General features: G+C 32.9%; 2 protein-coding genes across 29 annotated transcripts in view; both read right to left on the reverse strand.

The window, feature by feature from the left end:
• LOC127071287 (ankyrin-3-like) overlaps positions 1-18,415 on the reverse strand; it is a 66,984-nt gene that overhangs the window by 26,092 nt on the left and 22,477 nt on the right. For 15 of the 28 annotated variants that reach the window (XR_007784963.1, XM_051010405.1, XM_051010550.1 and 12 more), the window contains exons 13-31: positions 18,258-18,398; positions 18,019-18,174; positions 17,861-17,959; positions 17,289-17,486; positions 17,026-17,209; positions 15,331-15,435; positions 10,004-10,132; positions 9,785-9,890; positions 8,412-8,489; positions 5,637-5,861; positions 5,366-5,526; positions 5,079-5,290; positions 4,719-4,923; positions 3,887-3,928; positions 2,291-2,480; positions 2,044-2,179; positions 1,636-1,966; positions 1,324-1,527; positions 27-268 (exon numbers count right to left, since the gene is read on the reverse strand). Coding sequence is in view for 27 of the 28 variants with exons in the window: in XM_051010405.1 (XP_050866362.1) it covers positions 27-268; positions 1,324-1,527; positions 1,636-1,966; positions 2,044-2,179; positions 2,291-2,480; positions 3,887-3,928; positions 4,719-4,923; positions 5,079-5,290; positions 5,366-5,526; positions 5,637-5,861; positions 8,412-8,489; positions 9,785-9,890; positions 10,004-10,132; positions 15,331-15,435; positions 17,026-17,209; positions 17,289-17,486; positions 17,861-17,959; positions 18,019-18,174; positions 18,258-18,398 (3,144 nt within the window). In the remaining variant the exon portion in view is untranslated. Of the gene's footprint in view, positions 1-26; positions 269-1,323; positions 1,528-1,635; positions 1,967-2,043; positions 2,180-2,290; positions 2,481-2,894; positions 3,658-3,682; positions 3,796-3,886; positions 3,929-4,718; positions 4,924-5,078; positions 5,291-5,365; positions 5,527-5,636; positions 5,862-7,051; positions 7,070-7,715; positions 7,933-8,411; positions 8,490-9,784; positions 9,891-10,003; positions 10,133-12,653; positions 13,498-13,669; positions 13,782-15,330; positions 15,436-17,025; positions 17,210-17,288; positions 17,487-17,860; positions 17,960-18,018; positions 18,175-18,257; positions 18,399-18,415 lie in introns of those variants that run through there. The other 13 variants (XM_051010447.1, XM_051010466.1, XM_051010457.1 and 10 more) reach the window with 13 other exon arrangements.
• On the reverse strand, positions 13,716-15,324 carry LOC127071539 (uncharacterized). The gene is made up of 2 exons (XM_051010916.1): positions 14,064-15,324; positions 13,716-13,966 (listed from the first exon to the last, which is right to left on the reverse strand). Exons 1-2 carry the CDS (start codon positions 14,469-14,471, stop codon positions 13,844-13,846), a joined length of 531 nt encoding a protein of 176 aa, XP_050866873.1. The 5' UTR covers positions 14,472-15,324; the 3' UTR covers positions 13,716-13,843.

Here is an 18,415-nt window from a genome sequence, read left to right on the forward strand (position 1 = left end):
TAGGATTTATCCATAATACCGCATACCTTCATTCTATCTGGTTCCTCATAATCAGGATCCATTTTTGGATCCATAGTTGCATCACGTCGAAGAGATGTGTCCCTCGAAGGTCCTAATTCTTCTTTTAAGGAGTCAAAACCTGGCTGATCTAATTGAACCCTTGCAACTGCTTTTTCGACATCATCAGTAACAAGTTCTACGTTAAATATACATTTGTTAACAATATCTTCTCGGCCAATCTTATTGAGCGCCTTTTCTAAGGTATTACCTATAAAAAGAATTATATTCATATTGTATTATATATATTCATGCGTTTATATCTATAATATGCTCAAAGTATAGCTACGTAATAAATATTTATAGCAATGTAATAATACGAAAAAATTCCGCCAAATAAATAAACAATATTATATATATATATATATATATATATATATATATATATTCATTTTTTTCTAACCAACGCTCTGTATAAATAACTATTTATATTCATAAATTTTTCTCTATAAGCAACGCACTATATAAATAAATATTTATATTTAAAAACTTTTTTTAAGCAACGCATTTCTAAAAATAATGCGTTTATTTTTTTCAATTATTCCATTTATAAAACATACCTGAAATTTTGGAAGTGTGAAGACATATCGAAGATGTTTTATGAAATATTAATAAAAGTTCGCTAGTATATAAATTCGTCGTTGGATTTTTGTATTCTTGATATAAAGATATGTACATCTTAGTTTCTAATTTACAACAACATGCACCATATAAAAATTATTTTTTTTAAATCACTACGATCTTTTCACAAGGTCACTGATAGTAATATCAAAAACAGATAAAATTATTACGAAGTAATCAATATAAATTCTTAAGCAGAAAACTGACGAGTAATAAGCGACAAACACGAATAAATTTGATCGTATCCCCTTCGTGTTCTTTAGACCGTACTACGCGACTGTTTGTCGTTCCACTGATTGCAGAGACGTTTTGCGTACTTTGTCAGAATAAGATGGAATCATTATAGTAGTGGGAAAGAGAGAGAGAGAGAGAGAAAGAGTGAGAGTAAGAGTCGTGAGTTATGTCAGGCATAATAATGTAGCATGAGATCATCAACAACGTTACGATTGAGATTCCACACGTCTGAGTCAATCGCAGTGAGCAAATCTTATTTTTTGACCTTGCGTGATGATCGCGCTTCGACGATTATGGTTTAATTATGATGCATCTTACTAATACAAATTTAATTCTTTTTACGCCTATTTATATAAGTCTACGATATATAGTATTATGTAAATAATAACTTTTAAGTATATTTGAACTTACCCGTTGCTTTATTTCCATTACTTTGCCAGAGTTTGAACATTGCTGCCGCTTGTTGAGCTGGTTTATCAGGATATTCCTGTTTTATCAAAGACACATCGTTCGGAGCAATATTAAGTTCTTCTGCTAATTGTTCCCAATCTTTGCCTAGTAAATTTGCTATATCCCTTAAACGTATAGTTGCTCTATGTATAGCATCTGGCCGACCTAAAAATAAAAAGAATAGGAAATCTCTGCCGAATATATATAACTGATAATAAAAATATAATCCCAATTGCAATTATAAAAATAAAATAATAAATCATTATTACATACTGATTCCACCATCGCGTAGAAAACTGTAATTTTTCGATAATTCAAGTAAATCCAATTCTGAAACCGCAGGTTCAGGAGAAATCTTTTCAGGTAACAAAATATTCAATGTACATATTGGTGTTTGTGGCACCTCGCCTTTAGGAACCTTAGGCTCGCTCATAAACATTATTCGACCCATCATATCTGCCGCATCTGGATCTTTTATCCGCGCAGTAAACGGTACTCTATTTTCTTTAAACGCTCTGAATGGCAATTGAAGCTGTTCGCCACTTTTTAATACTGGTACAAGATTACCCGTAAATTCCATGTATTGAGTTTTGCCTTCTAACACCTGTAAACGTACAACGTCCAAAAAAAAAAAAAATTACATTTTATTTCTTATCACAATAAAAAGTTTAATGCACTTACTTCAACATCTCTACTCTTCGCAACTTCTGTAAAATGCTCTTGATGTTCAAGAGTTTTATCCTCTTTATCATCAGTCATACAAAATACGCGTATCCTGGCCTCCAAAGGATCTATACGTTTTGCGAAGACTACAAATCTATAAATAATATCGAGTAATGTTTCAAAATTGAAAAATACGTACGTCGAAATAAATATAATTATTTTGTTAACAAGTGTTGTTTCGATTCATTATAAATGTCAAACGTACTTAGCCATAAATGGTACATGGGTAGCATGAGTATACAATTCTGTTGCCATTTTTGTCGCTTCCGAAATATTTCGGCAGTCCATTAGCCAAAACCGAGCAGATACCGTGGTAGTAAAAGAGACACAATCCTTGACGAAAGTCAATGGTGTCGAACCTGTGACATCCTCCCAGACTGCCCGAGACTGACCCCCTGAACGACATACATGTCAAGTCCAATAACATTATTAAAATATGTCCGTGCTAGAAATGTTCAATAACAGTAGTGAAACGTGTGTTTTTATCCGGTGCGACCGAAATTAATTACAGTCTCGAATAAATGTGAAAAGAATAAAGTAATTTTTATAATATTGAAATTGTTTTCAATGATTATGAGTGCAAATATGTTGATTTCATTAGCAGACAGAAAGGACAGGAGGATGCTTGACGAAATCATTCTCGTTTTATAATGAATATGAACAATGATCTTCAGAAATATCTTTTTTCTTGATACACAAGATATGATAAAAATATGTTTATATATTGTAGGCATAGATATGCTTATTGTGTATCTATATATATATATATATATATATATATATATATATATATATATATATGTATATACACACACACAGATACATATTTACAAATTGGGTAAAAAATACAAATTCATTAAAACCTGAAAATACATATAGAACAATATATGTATGTGCTGTTTGTAAGAACTTATGAACGTTTTGTATTTAACATCGGTCTCTATAAATGTGCTAACGTTACGTGCTATGGATTATTATGTACACAAGACGTATATAATGAAAAAAAAAGCTTCATTATTTGCATATTTTTATACGCACCAATTGAGAAAATGTAATAATACCTATAAAAAGCAACACGAGTGTACTCCTATTTCGAAGATGTGTATTTGAAAGACATCGCACAAACATTAGCGAATTTATTGAAATAATTGGAAAATATAGTGTGATATATTCCATCAAATTGTATTTTAATAACGAAAAAATGTGATTGAATCTGTGATATATGTTAAACAACTACGAAGCCTCAGATTAAAATATAAACTAAAAAGTGTGGCTGTGCGTATGTAATAATTTAACGTAAAAGAAATGCGATTTTTTGCAACAATTCCTCATTATGAGAATGTACTCTAACGTCGAAACACGATTCCACGATTTCAGAGAGATACATGTATTTTACAATAAGCACAATGTCAATTAGAGAAATTGAGTTCGAATAAAAGCTTGATATATTGAAGCAATTACCATTCAACTGAATGTGCTGAAACAAAAACTTTTAAGTTAACGCTTACGATGAGCTAAGTAATAAAACTTTGATCTACTTTAATTAATAATCCATACCTAAATGACTCAATCCTAACAATATGCAAGCATTAACAATGAATCACAACAAGATATGTATACAACAATGGTACTCAACGAAATGTTTCTATGGAACATGCAGCTACCATCTCCCTTTTAAATCTCTATCCGAAGGTCTTCGGGATACTGCCACTGGTAACGAGAAAACTTTAAACGATGCATACACTTTCAATAAGAAGATTATAAATTACAGTCGAAAATAATTCACTTGGCTGACACTTACTCGATAGACGAGATCTTCCTCGACCCTTCAGTATCGATATTCCTTTTTTTAAAAAGAGAAAAATTGTTTACGTGTCTGATTTATGTAACTAGTAAAAAAAACTAATTTTTGCAAACTATTATGAACTAATTGTAAGAATAAATAATCTTATCGTCTATCGTATCGTATATTTCACATTTTACAAATTAACGACCTTTTTATACATACTATGCGTTTCCCTTCATTAAGTGTACTCAATATTTAAAAGGATTAAACCCTGAATTATTTATTTATCTAGTTGAAATACATTATATAAATAATAATATAATATTTGAAGAAACAATTATCTCGCCCGATACCAAAGGGTGAACCGCAGTCAGTGTTTATCAGCTACAGATAAATTATAGATTACTTAGTAAAGAAAAAGAATCAAAAATATAAAAAAAATAAAAAAATAAAAAAATAAAAAATAAATAAATATATCGTGATCGTAAATATGAAAACGACATAATTAGTTTTATATGCGTTACTACAAATACACAATAGATTATCGTAAAATATAACACTTAAATATCGCAAATGTTATTACATGTGTGTATGATATAAAATAAAAAACCGAGAGCATGCCGCGCAGTCCCGACGACCTGAGAACAGACGAGATTGCCTACCGACGTTGTCATCATGCCTAACTAAACTACAAGTCGATTACTCGAATGCTTAAGAAATCTGGCAAGATATATATTTATGACACCCAAATTGATTGCGACAAAACGATTTTCAGCAATTTATCGGTAAGAGATTTTCCAGTAAGACGGTACGCTGCTCTACAATATTACGTGCAAGCATATATTACCAGTTATGCTGCACAGGAGCCTTAGAGTCGGTGCATCCCCCGAGTATTGGTTAATCATGCCTTTATTAGCTGCTTGTGGTACCGGTATGGTTAAAGTTATGGGCTTATGGAACTTTCGTCGTCGTGGTTCTACCGTTACTATGGGCGATACTGCGACTCGATTACCTAGTAGTTTTGCTACTAGTTCAGCTGGTATTGGATGGGCCTAAACATAAATTCAAACATTAATACATCATCACTTAAATAAAGAATATTCATTTTCTACGTCGACGTATCATTTCTTGAATTATTACAGTATAACGATTACCACATTGCAAATCAAAACAAAAATAATTTTTCAAATAATATTTGAGACCTTACCTGTAAGCCAACCCTAATCTTCTTGGTTAAAGCTGCAGGTGGGAAGACAGCTTGAACCTGAGGAACGGCTGACGAAGATACAGTACCACCTTCTGGCCCAACCGCATGTACTTCTTGCCTTATACGAGAGACAACCGCGAAATAATGTGGAAAATCAGCAGTAAGTATCCTTACGATGCGCGACGTTTGGAGATCTTCTAGCTGGCTTAATTCTAAGAAAAGAAAGAAGACAAGGGGAAAGATATTAAAAGGATCGATGGAGAATCAAACGTAAAAGAGAAATATACCTTCTCCTTCAAAGCTCTCATTGAGAACATCCTGTACAGCCTCCTCGCTAGCCTCCAGGGTGTGTTCGCGCCAAGTTTCTCCATTATCGGAACGTAAGATAACTATTTCTCGTTCCTTCCCTCTTAATGATGCAAAATGTGGCACCTCTATGATGACGGGTCTGAATTTAAAAAAATAAATGGAGGGTACATCAAAGTTTGTATTCGACTAAAGACATAATAGATATGATGCAAATGAAATGTTAATTTTGTTTTATAAATTTAAACCTACCCTAAAAATTTAGCACCGACTGGTCCAAGTTCCAAAATACGACTGGCCAAAGCCTCGCCTTCCATTAAAGGAGGCGGATTGGTCAATTTATCTCTCCTTAGGTATCTGCAAGTTACTCGCATCGGCATTGCTGCTTTACGTGGAGGTACGATAACCCGAACTCCACTGTGTCTACATCCCCGCATTGCACCACCTCTCGCGTCGACCAGGAAAGAAACCAGGAAGCTATCGTAGTAGATCGATTTTAGAAAACTCATATTGATAATTCACCATATGCGACTTGCCGTAGAATACTATACATCGATACAATATACAAATCTTTAAGAAGGATAATAAATAAATAATTTTCTGGATAAACATATGAAACCACAATCGATGTTTCGTTCGTTCCTATTATCCTGAAGAAATTGTAAATTTTTAATTTAATTCCATCGAACATGGAAACCTTGATAATAAAACTTATTTAATTAAGATCGGTTAATTTCTTTTTTTTTTTGCAATACGATATTCGTTGCCTTATAATTAATTATATCATAGCCAAATCGCATTGTACGCTAAGCGTGTAGTAATGTGAAAGATTTAATATGCATCGCCAGAGTGATATATAGTAGTACTATGAAACGCAAAGCAAAAACGAGTCAATCTCAAGATTATAGATTAGAAATGCGATACGTTTGATATTGTAAAGATTTGATATAATAAATATGTATATGTAAGTATGTTCGCTCCGAATTTAAAATAATTATATACGAATAACAAATAAGACAAAATTGAAATGGATCTCTTTCCGTGTTTATCGTATGTATTGACCTTTTTACGAATGTTTCTTTGAAAGTTTCATTTTGATTGATAAAGTGATTATTAAATAAGATAATAATAACGACAAGAATAAGCTATACGAGAAGCTAAGCACTATAATTTTTATTTATTTTTTTTTGTTTTGTTCTTTTAATAAATGAAGCTGCAAGCTAAACAAAATGATCACACCAACTAACTATATGAAAACATCGATAAGGTCAATTGTTAAAAACAAAAAAGTATCAATTGAAAATTCATTCAAACAGTTTTTATATGCGAATGACTAATGATACCAGACAAGAAAAATCATCTGATTGAATTTGTATGATATGTACGTTAGCTGTAGGCAACGTTTTTACAGCGAATACATAAATCGATAAAATAGAATTTTAATAAAACTTTTTCAACAAGTATCTTAGAGAAACGATCGACATGATTCATAATTCGATATGTGTTCGCTGTTAGACGAACTTTAATTATCTAAAATATCACTAAAAATCTTCGACTACAGGGGTAATGTGCAGCAGGAATGAAAAAGTGTTGAACGCATGAAAGTACAATTCAGGAGCACAACGTCTAATAGCAGAAGCTAAAAGATTCAAGTGAAGATCACTTACTTTCTCCATTGTGGGATTCTGCGAGTAGCGCAAATAAAATAACAGAGGATCGGAAACAAAATAAAAAACGCGTTAGTATTCATTCGTTCCATAAATATGACGATGAATGATGCCATAAAAAAAAAAGAAAGAGAAAAAGAGAGAGAGAAAGAGAGAGATGAGATCATGATTATTATATTCTGCCACAACTTTACAGATTTTCGAACGTATTAATATATCAGCGGATAGTTAATGAATCATTTAATGATCCTTTAAAATATTGTTAATTGATAATCGCTGATTACTTCGAAAACCCGCAATAATCACACGCAAACCATTTTTATATTGTACACATTACGGAAGGGAGAAATAACAATAATAATTATGTATTATAGTAGAGACGCGCGAGGTAACACATCACTCACACTATGCGAAAAATAGACATACATTGGGATTGCAACGTAAGAGGAAGGATTTCGAAATCTGCCTGATATGCTGTCAATTGAAATCATTCATAAATATACATACATACATACATACATATATATATATGTATATATATATATATAAATTTAAATATATATTATTTATAATATATAAATTTTTATGCGATCAGTATATCCAAATTTACGACAAGAATATATAAATATTTTCTATCAAAAATGAAATTCCATTAATTCCTGAATAATGTATATATAATATTTTTTTTATTTTATCATCATTATCATCATCATCGTCGTCAACATCATCATCATCATCATCATCATCATCATCATCACTATCACTATCACCATCATTACCATCATTGTCATCATCATCATCATCATCATCATCATCATCAGCATCATCATCGTTATTATCAGCATAAAAGACGACAGATCTCGTTTTATGCGCAAACATAGCTGAACAAAAAATAATTTTACTAATATAAGTCCGCACGAGCAACAGCCGCTGTAGACTAATATTCCGTAATTTTTCTTCTCTTTAGAATTCACGACGGATGAACGATTCTTCTTTTTAATAACCAAGAGATAACTTAAATACGGTCGCTTATGTAATTGTCCCGGTAAAAATGATTTGTCATGTGCAAAAGGTCGTGTAAAAAATACATTTCTTATTATTCATATCATTTCTGGCGTTAAAACGAAAACATTCTCTATGACTTTAATCTAACTTAAACACGTTGCGTACTATTTTCATTGACAATTTTAATCGATATACATACGTGCTTGATTTAACTTTGAATATAACAAATGTATATTTTATCGTAGAGAATATCATTAAAATATTTACGATACATGTACGTGTAATTTCTGATAGAAAGAATTGTATACTACTATCAAGCACGTGAGTTGTATATAATAAAAACGGAATGGTATACCTGTCCCTCCACATTCCTTGTCCTTTTGACACGGTACCGAGAGCAGCCAGCGATGTAATTAGGAACTCTATAGAGGCACTAATCTCGGAAGAAAACCGTGTATGATTATCGACAATTGTTTTATTTCATGCACATGCTTAATATTCTGTTTGTAATCGTGCAGTTCACGTTTCGTTCTTAGAACCTTTTGCAATTGATGCAACACTGCCAAACGTCTTTCTCGAAACTCATAAAATTGTGCTTCATAATATACTCGAAACAATCACACATCGAAAACAATCACATTTCGAAAATAGAACTATATGACGTAAGTTCTTCCTCAGACATAAACCTATATAAGAGATCCAATCGATGCGTATTAGTTAAAAAAAGAAATGTACGATACTAAACGAAATTATTATCGTGTTATCGAAAAGAATCGTTCATCGTAATATATTAAACATTTCATGCTAAATTGCTACATCGTTTAACAATGCTACGAGCAAGACAAGCGGCAAAATAAAAACACGTATGAATGCAAAGGTGTAAACGGAACAACTGGCTTTCATTTAACTAACTAACGAATTGCATTGAAGTATCGATGAATCGCGATGTTTTGTACATAGAGAAAGTGATATGATATATGCAAGGACATAATGAATATATTTTTTTGACGTATTATACGCGTTTTTTTTTCTTTTCATATATTTTTGGTATTTCAAAATATTCATCAATTAATAGCAAAAATAATTTCTTTATTCTGATACGATCAGTTCAACTTTGTAACATGATTTCGTATGTATTTAATAAACGTTTATAAACATCGATAATATCGCCAGTTATAGCTTGAGAGAGAAATTAGAAGTAAACTAGAAGATAAATTACATAGCAACCAATAATTTGAGGATTAGTTACAGCAGGATACTTTCATCAACACACACCGTATCACACTATAATACACAACATTATTGTCTCTTCGTAATCAACACTATACCATTACGGCACGAGAGTACGCTAATGTACGAGATGCAGTATCTTATGCAGTATACACGTTTCTGGCATCGACACAAATATTTTTAACTCTTTATCGTCCAAGATTTCGACAACGGTACTTAATCGTCGTGTGTACAAAAGTTTTCGTAAATACACACGCATTTCTTAAGTCTTTATTTCTATATATACTTTCATAACCGTATATTTGTTATATTAACGAGATAAGCTGTACAATTATTACTTTTATTTGTATAACCAACATACTCAAATTCGACATTTAATCGAATAGCACGTAACCGCTAATAATAATACAGCTTATCGATATTTGTCGTACTAATTTTAATAAATTAGCTAATTCTCATTATAAAGTATATAAGGAAAAAATATAAATCGATACATACCCAACGTGAACCGGATGCCTATTGATATCTATATTGTCTGGCTTGAGATTTGCGGCATTAGAACGTTGATAATTTTCCTTGGTGATCATTTCTGTTATTGTGGGAGCTAGAAGGACGTAAACAAGAGAAAATGGTAATGTTGTTTGCGATAATAATCGTACGATATCTCCCGTTGTTAAACGACTTTAAACAGGACAAAAAAATCATCGTTTAACATACCTCCAGCATGTCGATTATCTCTCTCATCATCCGTCACATTGACACGCATGGAGTCGTCTCCCATAGATTTCATATCATCAACAGTCATGTAACGGTATTGATGTTGGTCGCTGAGCATTGGATCTTCACCTGTAGAGACGAACAATAACATCTTTATTACGGATCACGCTACACTCGTCAAGAAGTTCTTCGTTAGAATGAATAAAAAATGATAGATTATAAGTATCGTATGAGTAATACGATGTCACGATAACATGATAAAGTCGTATGCACTAGTATAAAATGTATGGACATGGTTATGCCTGCAACGAAAATAAATAATATCATTGCCAATAAAATTATTAGGAATAAGCCAAAAAAGCGAGATCAAAATTGTAGCAAAGGGTTTTCCAAGTGACTGATTTTTCTCTATCATGTTCTTTTTAAAAAAAAGAAAGAACACATCGAGTTCTTTTTTTCTTCTTATTCTTCTTCTTCCTTATCTTCGTCTGTTTAATTTCGTAACTGTTTAATCTAAGTATACTGATTAAATCTCTGTTGCTTAAGATAGGAAACAATAAAATAAATAATACTTGTGTAACTCGTCGAATTATCTATCGTCGAATCATAAAATAAAAGACAGTGTTAATATGAATGGTAATTCATTTTTCATACGACTGATATAAAATCTTCTCGCATTTGCGATTGCGTATTATCAGACATTCCAAGAATGTAGGCCACAATTATTCAATAGATGGACAGCCCACAAATTCACCGCCCACATCTAATGTTATCGGCATAAAAGCAAATTATTCTTCGCACTTGTGTATGTTAAAGCATGTAAGATGTAGTAATATCTAAAAATAAAGACAAACAACATTATGTTGAGTTATTCGAGCATGTAAAAAGACCTTGAACTGTCGATGCTACGCAATGATTGCTGTCAAATAATCTCATTTTTTTCCCTATCTCTTTTTCCTGATCTGTTTTTCTTCGTTTTTTTCCCGCTCATTTTTCGTACAATCGCAATGTAATTTTAAAATGATATATACCTAATGGATAGAACGATATTAGTTCGAGTTTTCTTTGGAAAAGCTTTCGGGTAACTATTGCGGAACTAGCTCTGAAATCTGAAGTCGTCCACACATTTAGATATGTTTAACTTTATGGTATGAACGTAACCGTAACATAGAAACGCTAATTTTATCATCGTTCAAGGACACGTGCTACTGAAACAGTCCTGTTAGACGTTCTAAGACGCTTCTATCTACAAAACAGCCAATCTTATAGTCGGTGACCTATATCTTCTGGAGAGTTCGCGCGCTAATCATCTCTCGGAAGATCAGCTATGTAATCGTGTCAAATCTCGTTGAATTGACCTGAAGCGTCATAGACGAAAATAGTCTAATAATAATCTACAAGAAATTATGACTCTTAATAGTTCTATCACTCATAACGTAATAATATTCTCATCTATAAGTATATACAATTAATGCCATCAAATTTGGTTATCGACTTGAAAAAAAAAAGAAAAAAAAAAGAAATTAAAAATTACGGCCGGATAAACTTCGTTCTCGCATCTTAATTTAATAGTAATCTACGAGAAATTATGGCTCTTAATAGCTCTATCACTCATAACGTAATAATATTCTCATTTATAGGCATACGTATAACGCCATCAAATTTTGCTATTGACTTGAAAAGAAAAAAAAGAAAAAAAAAAAAAGAAAATTAAAAGTCACGGTTAGGTGAATTTTACATTCGCATCCTTAGTCATTGTCGTATATTTCTTATGTCATTTTGATACAACTGTCTGTCTCATCGTTATGTCGTATTCACGTAACCTGCTATATATTTCTCTTCCTCCTATAAACTTAATTAGATATAATAACTTCTTGTCATTTTTCTGAATGCATATATGCGGTATTCATTTACTCGTATTATTACCAATGTGACTTTATTATATCTTCTTTACTTATTCCATTCATTCATTTTGTGATAAACAAAAAAATATGCAAGTAAAAATATATCATTCGATTTCTATCGTCATCGATGTCGATACAAATTTCGTAAAACCACTGGGTAATTTTATCGATGTAGTAAAATAGTAACTATTTGATACTATAACGTAATTCGTAGTACGAGGTGGTCATGGCTTAATATAAAACGAATTGTTTGTGTCTAAAAGATTGGTGCTATAGCTTGGCGTCCTTGTCTCGCGCTTGCGTTTACATTTGCAATGCAGAACGCATGTCTGCGCCATTGTTACGGTATACTTCCGTTGTCTATATATATATACACACACACACACACACACACAAAATGAATATTGAAGTTTTATTAATGAGTGCAAGCTTTTAAAATAAAGTCACGTTGGTTCCATGTCCATTTATATTACGTAACATATAGAAAATATTTTTGATACGCATTTAACTAACTATTCGTAACCTAAGAGAAAGAAGAAAAAAAATTGAAAGAAACATACTTCCTTTCGATCATCGAATGAACGCCGAATACGAATGGCGCGAAAGTTTTGAAATTTTGACGAACGTGCACGTGTTAATTCATCGTGAATGATTACGAAAAGCATAATGACAAACGTGCATATGATGACCGTGCATGAAATGATGTGCATGGAGCGAAATAACGACAAGGATAATTGCATATTTACATATGATGTCGCTGTTCCTGCTGCGTGCACACCCGCAGCATGTCATCCCTTTCGATTCTTTTCCCTTTGCCTTTCCCTTTGCCATTTTGAACGAAAGAACGACGTTGACGTTTAAGAAAACGAAATTAAGAAAACAAAAAAGATAAAAGTAGAAAAACTAGAGATAACGGGGAGCGTCGCTTATATTGTCTTGTGCCTTTCAACGGTAATAAGTGCACTGGTGCACTGTCACGAGGTTACATACGGTGCACAGTAAGTACTCTGTATAGTCAACGCCATATACGATGGTATAGAGCAATTTAGAGGGAGTAGGAGTTACGTGTGTCTCATAATTATTACATCACTGATTACTCGCAACTGTGCGTATCCCTTTGATCCGTAGATAGAATGATCACCGTCGATCTTTTAACGATCGTTCGTACGTCCTCGTTGTTTTATTTTTATTTTTCTTTTTTTCTTTTTATCACCGAATATTTTGATGAAACAATCTTCGCGAGAAAGACGATATCGTTGAAACGAATCAAATTATCCGTGTGACCACCTTGTCGTTTGGGATTCTAAGCGAATATTGATATCCTTCACGTGATATTTCCGCGAAGGATCGGCGAAATATGTTACGTGAATTCTGTTTATTTCTTTATCTCGCGACGAATCAGATGTGCGTCATCCAACGGGATAGAACGTTGGAACTGTTAAATCGATGAAATCGTTTTACCGTAGAAAAAACACAATTGGAACGCCTTCTCTTTGACACACCTCCGATACAACGTTTGCATCCACGGGGGTCAGGAACAGCGACTGTTTTGAGATTAATACAAGTTCGACGTAAGACTACTGCTAGAAACGTGACCTCATTCCATGAATCACCAATTTTATAATAGTCACTGCCTTCGAGCTTTCCCGCCAATTTATTTACACGCCGCGAGGTATCGCCGTTGCCCGTTCACCGCTCATCGTTGAAACAACAATCGTAATTTCTACTCTCTAACTCGGCTTTTCTCGAAATCTATACCTACTTACGTCTATACCGGCAAGATAAGGAAAACTTCGTGAAAAATATAGACCTTCCCTAACAATAATCATACGTACGTACGTACGTACGTACGTATGATAGGTACGTTAAAAAACGTCCGACTCGTGTCGTGTTTATCGATCGAATAATCTAAGATCGATCAATTCGAAATAAATATCTAATGAGATATGGATATAATTATTACAAGACGTGCTGGCGCTTGGCAAAAGTCCTTATCCGAAAAATCTCGATCGAACGCAAATCTTACTTCGCGAACGTCAGCGACGGATATAAAGTCTTCCTGGAAACATAAATTACGAAAGATAATCGCTTGATGGGTTGAAACGAAAAAAAAAAAAATAAGAAAAAAAAATAAGAAAAAAAGAAGAAAAATCAACCGGCGCCGCGTTGATGTTATATAAATTCGAGTGATATTTCGGTCTTGGATCGCGTTTGGCAGTTAGCCAAAAGACGACGAGGGTTAAACTGACTACTGCACCAATGAGTAGCAAACTCTCAACGAAACGCACGTCGCGTCTGCTGCACGTTGCATAACAGGTAGCTGAGTGCATGTCATAGGCCATAACGTATGAATGCAACGACGACGACGATGACAATGACGATGATGACGACGACGACGACGACGACAACGACGATGATGACGACAACGACAACGACGACGATGAGGATGATATGTCAAAACCGAGCAACGAGCGAGCTAATCTACGTCCATTTCTACCAACTACTGTAATGATCGCACTACTCGTTATTATGTTAATTGCATTAACGACGGGAGCGCGGCCCATTTCGTTAATCGTACAATATGTAAAATTGTAACAAGAGGATATATGGTTTTATGCCGTATGTACTTTAACGAACATCTCTGTTCGCTGATTTCGATTCAAATGCATACTCGTGTAACACGTTTTCTTATTTCTTTTCCTTTTTTTCTTTGCTGTTCCTTCATTCCAACACGTTCTCTGATAATTGAAATACTTCGTTGGATAATTAAACGACTTGTAGCTTGTTGTCACGCATCATATATATTGTATTTACATAGATACGTACGATCTAAGTGAATCCAAATACGAATGAGCTCCATCTTATTGGAAAACCATTCGCATTCATTCGTAATGTCAATCGGGTAATATTAAAGTGGATAGTAAGTGCGTAAAAGATGCAAATCATACTACTGTACATTACGGTCAACTATTAGAGACTCAACAATTTTTGACATAGGTAAAACAATTGATAAACTAAAGTCGATTACGTCTACTTATCATTATTAGAGTCAAATACAAACAAGAATGTTTTCTTTTGTTTTTTTTTTTTTCTTTTACAAAAAAGATCCCAGAAGAATAAATCCAATACCAAATGTAAGCTAGCGAAGGATAGGTAAATAATGCATAAGATGGAATGGTCACTTCGAGTTATAAGGGATTAAATAAGTACATGGGAAGGGAATGCTTAAACGATGTACCAGACGATCTATGAGCTAAGAATTCCAGAGATCGACGAAAATATTACGAAATGACCCACGACACGCGGTTTTGAGAGTGTATGTGTGTACGGTATGTACTGCACGCACGTGTGACATGTGAATGAGAGAAAGAGAGAGAAAGAGAGAGAGAGAAGAGACAGAGTGACAGAAAACAGAGAACTTACGGGTATAGGTCATTTGGCCCTGGTAGTAAGAAGGAAGGTACACGTGTTGCGCGTGTGGAGGCTGCCCGTACACATTCATGGCTGCTATGCCGATTTCATCACCACCTACATTATACGCCGGCGAGTAAGGTCATTTTTTATCAAAACCCTAATTTTGCACCATCAAACATTGTTTCTATATCTCGTTATCACTGGGTTGTTAGTCTTCGTATAGTTAGTGTTAAACCAAAATATATACCTTCGCTGAAACTGCTATGAAGAACTTCATTTGTAATATATATTAGCAAGCAACTAATATTGTTTTAATATAATATATGATTTTTATCTATACAAATATAATATTAATGAATACCTAAATAATTAATTAATACTTAAGAAACGCTAAAAATAATCATTGCAAAAATCTTCTTCTATAATATTTTAAGAATATATATGTTTAATTATTTACTCTCTTTCATATCCTATATTTTATCTATACTATATACTTTGTACTGTAAGGCAAGACCGCATATTTACAACTATTCCTGCTGCTATTACGAAGCTTAAAAGTTTTACATAATAGTAATAAAGCAAATATAATGCCTATACGTTATTTTAAATATTTATAGCTTAGATGTTTGCAGAATTTAATGCGAAATAGATATATTTACATAAACGGAAAAAATATAATTTGAATAAACATTATCTGGAAGACGTATTTAACAACCCAGCGAGTATATGCTAGATACATGCTCTTGCGAAATGAATGCAAAAGAAACGCAATAAAAACAAGCAAAGAAAAATACCATTTAGCTTTTTGATAATAACTCTGGAATTTCGATAAAGAAACCGATAATACTAAAAAATAACGTAATATCATACGTTTCGTTACGCGTATGTTTATACATTTAGTATATATATATATATATATATATATATATATATATATATATATTCTATTGTGTAAAGTTGAGTAATTTGAACCTATCCCTGCTACCTCATGTTGCCTGTTCCATCGTAACTAATCGGATTGGGAAAAGGATACGAGTATCTATGAGGATATTCACATAAGGATAATAGTCTCATAAGCTGAGAAGACATGTATCACCCATGCTTCATAATTTAAACTATACTATTTGTCCTCATGCCATGCAAGAGTGTGTATATAATTTTAGGAAGCTTACTTGATAATTCATTTAGTATTTTCATGCAATAGTTTGGAAGAAACATTTGTTAATTCCAATGATGTACAATATTATGTTTATCAAATCAAAATATTCATTAATTTTAGAAATGCACGGAAAACATTTAAAAAAAAAAATCAATATAATCCAATAGTATGTTATCATCAATGTAGAATTTCCTTTATAAGAATTATGCAACATGCATTAACATCAAAATTTAATTCCAGTAAGATTTATACAGTAATGGACATCTTCTATTATTACAAGAAGTCCTTTCTCTAAATATTCCTATTTCTTTGATCATTCGACATATATTTTGTAAAATGCTATCAATAACAAACTATATTCAACATATATATTTAAAAACTGCACAAAGTTATATTCTCAATGCCTCCACTATCAAATTGAAAAAGATATTAGTCTTTTTTAATTCAATTTTCAAATAAGATTATATATTTTAATATATGCATATATTGCAATAAGTATCTATTAAGCAAGAACAGATCGTCAGAAAAATGAACTATATACTCACCACCTTCATCTTCACTGTCGCTCATGAACGTTTCTTGCATGGATTCAGGTGCTTGTACTCTATATTTTTCTTCAATAGTGATAGTATGTGTCGTAGTAATGATAGTTTCTGTTACAACCTTTAGAGTTTCGATGACACTGATATAGCCAAGTTTTTGTGCAATATCTAAAGCGGTTTGTCCATTCTGTAAAACGTAAATCGGTCGTATTTCAACGATTTGCACGAAAGCATCATCTTGTATATCGAAAATTTTAAGTACTTACATTGGTTACAGCATTTGGCTTAGCTTTACTTTCTAACAGTAAATTAATAACCAGCGTGTGGCCCTGCTGTGCAGCTTGATGTAACGGCGTATAACCAGCATTGGTACTGTTATCAACAGTGGCACCAGACCGCAAAAGGAATCGTACCATTGCTGCTTGACCAAAATGAGCTGCAACGTGCAATGGTGTGTAACCAGCCTAAAACAAATATACCAGTTCGGTATAAAAATGATATTTGTAGGATAAAATTTGTTTTTCAAAGATAAAATAGAAAGTAACAGTATTTACTGTCTCTATAAAGACAATAGAATCAAGTGGACAAGTCGAACACTGAGAGGTAACAATACAAAAACACAACCTAGAGCTATTTAAAAGTACTTGTTATGTCTCCAATGATAATTGAATTATATTGACAATGTTAATAGTATAATCGTGAGTATGATAATTTTTTTTTACGGTCAGTTATAGTATTCATCTATCGTGCCATTGATATTCTTTACCGTACCATTGATCTTTCACTAATTGTATTATTCTTTTTACAGTACTACTATTGATAAACGTAACTACATTACCTTTGTTTTAACATCAATCTGAGCACCATTCTTTACGAGAATAGAAGCAACGTTGACTTTATCCTCTTGTGCGCATAAGTGTAACGGCGTAAGACCATTCTGCAAAGAACAAGTAAATAAATAATAGAATAACAAATTTTCTAATGATGCGGTTATACCTTCGCTTTATGATTTGTGTCTGCCTTGTGTTCGATAAGTAAAGTTGACATATCGGTGTGTCCTTCTTGTGCACTTAAATGTAGCGGCGTAAATCCTGCTTTTGATTCTGCATTCGCTTTCGCGCCATATTCTAGTAATGTAGTTGCAATATCCATCTGTATAAAATAATTGAAATATTTCTATTAATTCTGTCAATTATTGAAACCTCGTATAGAAAATCTTTATTCCGTTTACTTGCCTGATTTTTTCGTGCTGCAATATGTAAAGGCGTGTGGCCATTTTTAGCCATAGCATGTGGCGAAGCACCCTTATCTAATAGAAGTAACGCTACATTCTGATGGTCATAATGCGATGCTACGTGAAGAGGAGTTACTCCGTTCTATATTTAACAAATAT

Source organism: Vespula vulgaris, chromosome 1, assembly GCF_905475345.1.
Source record: "Vespula vulgaris chromosome 1, iyVesVulg1.1, whole genome shotgun sequence".
NCBI classification, from domain to species: domain Eukaryota; kingdom Metazoa; phylum Arthropoda; class Insecta; order Hymenoptera; family Vespidae; genus Vespula; species Vespula vulgaris.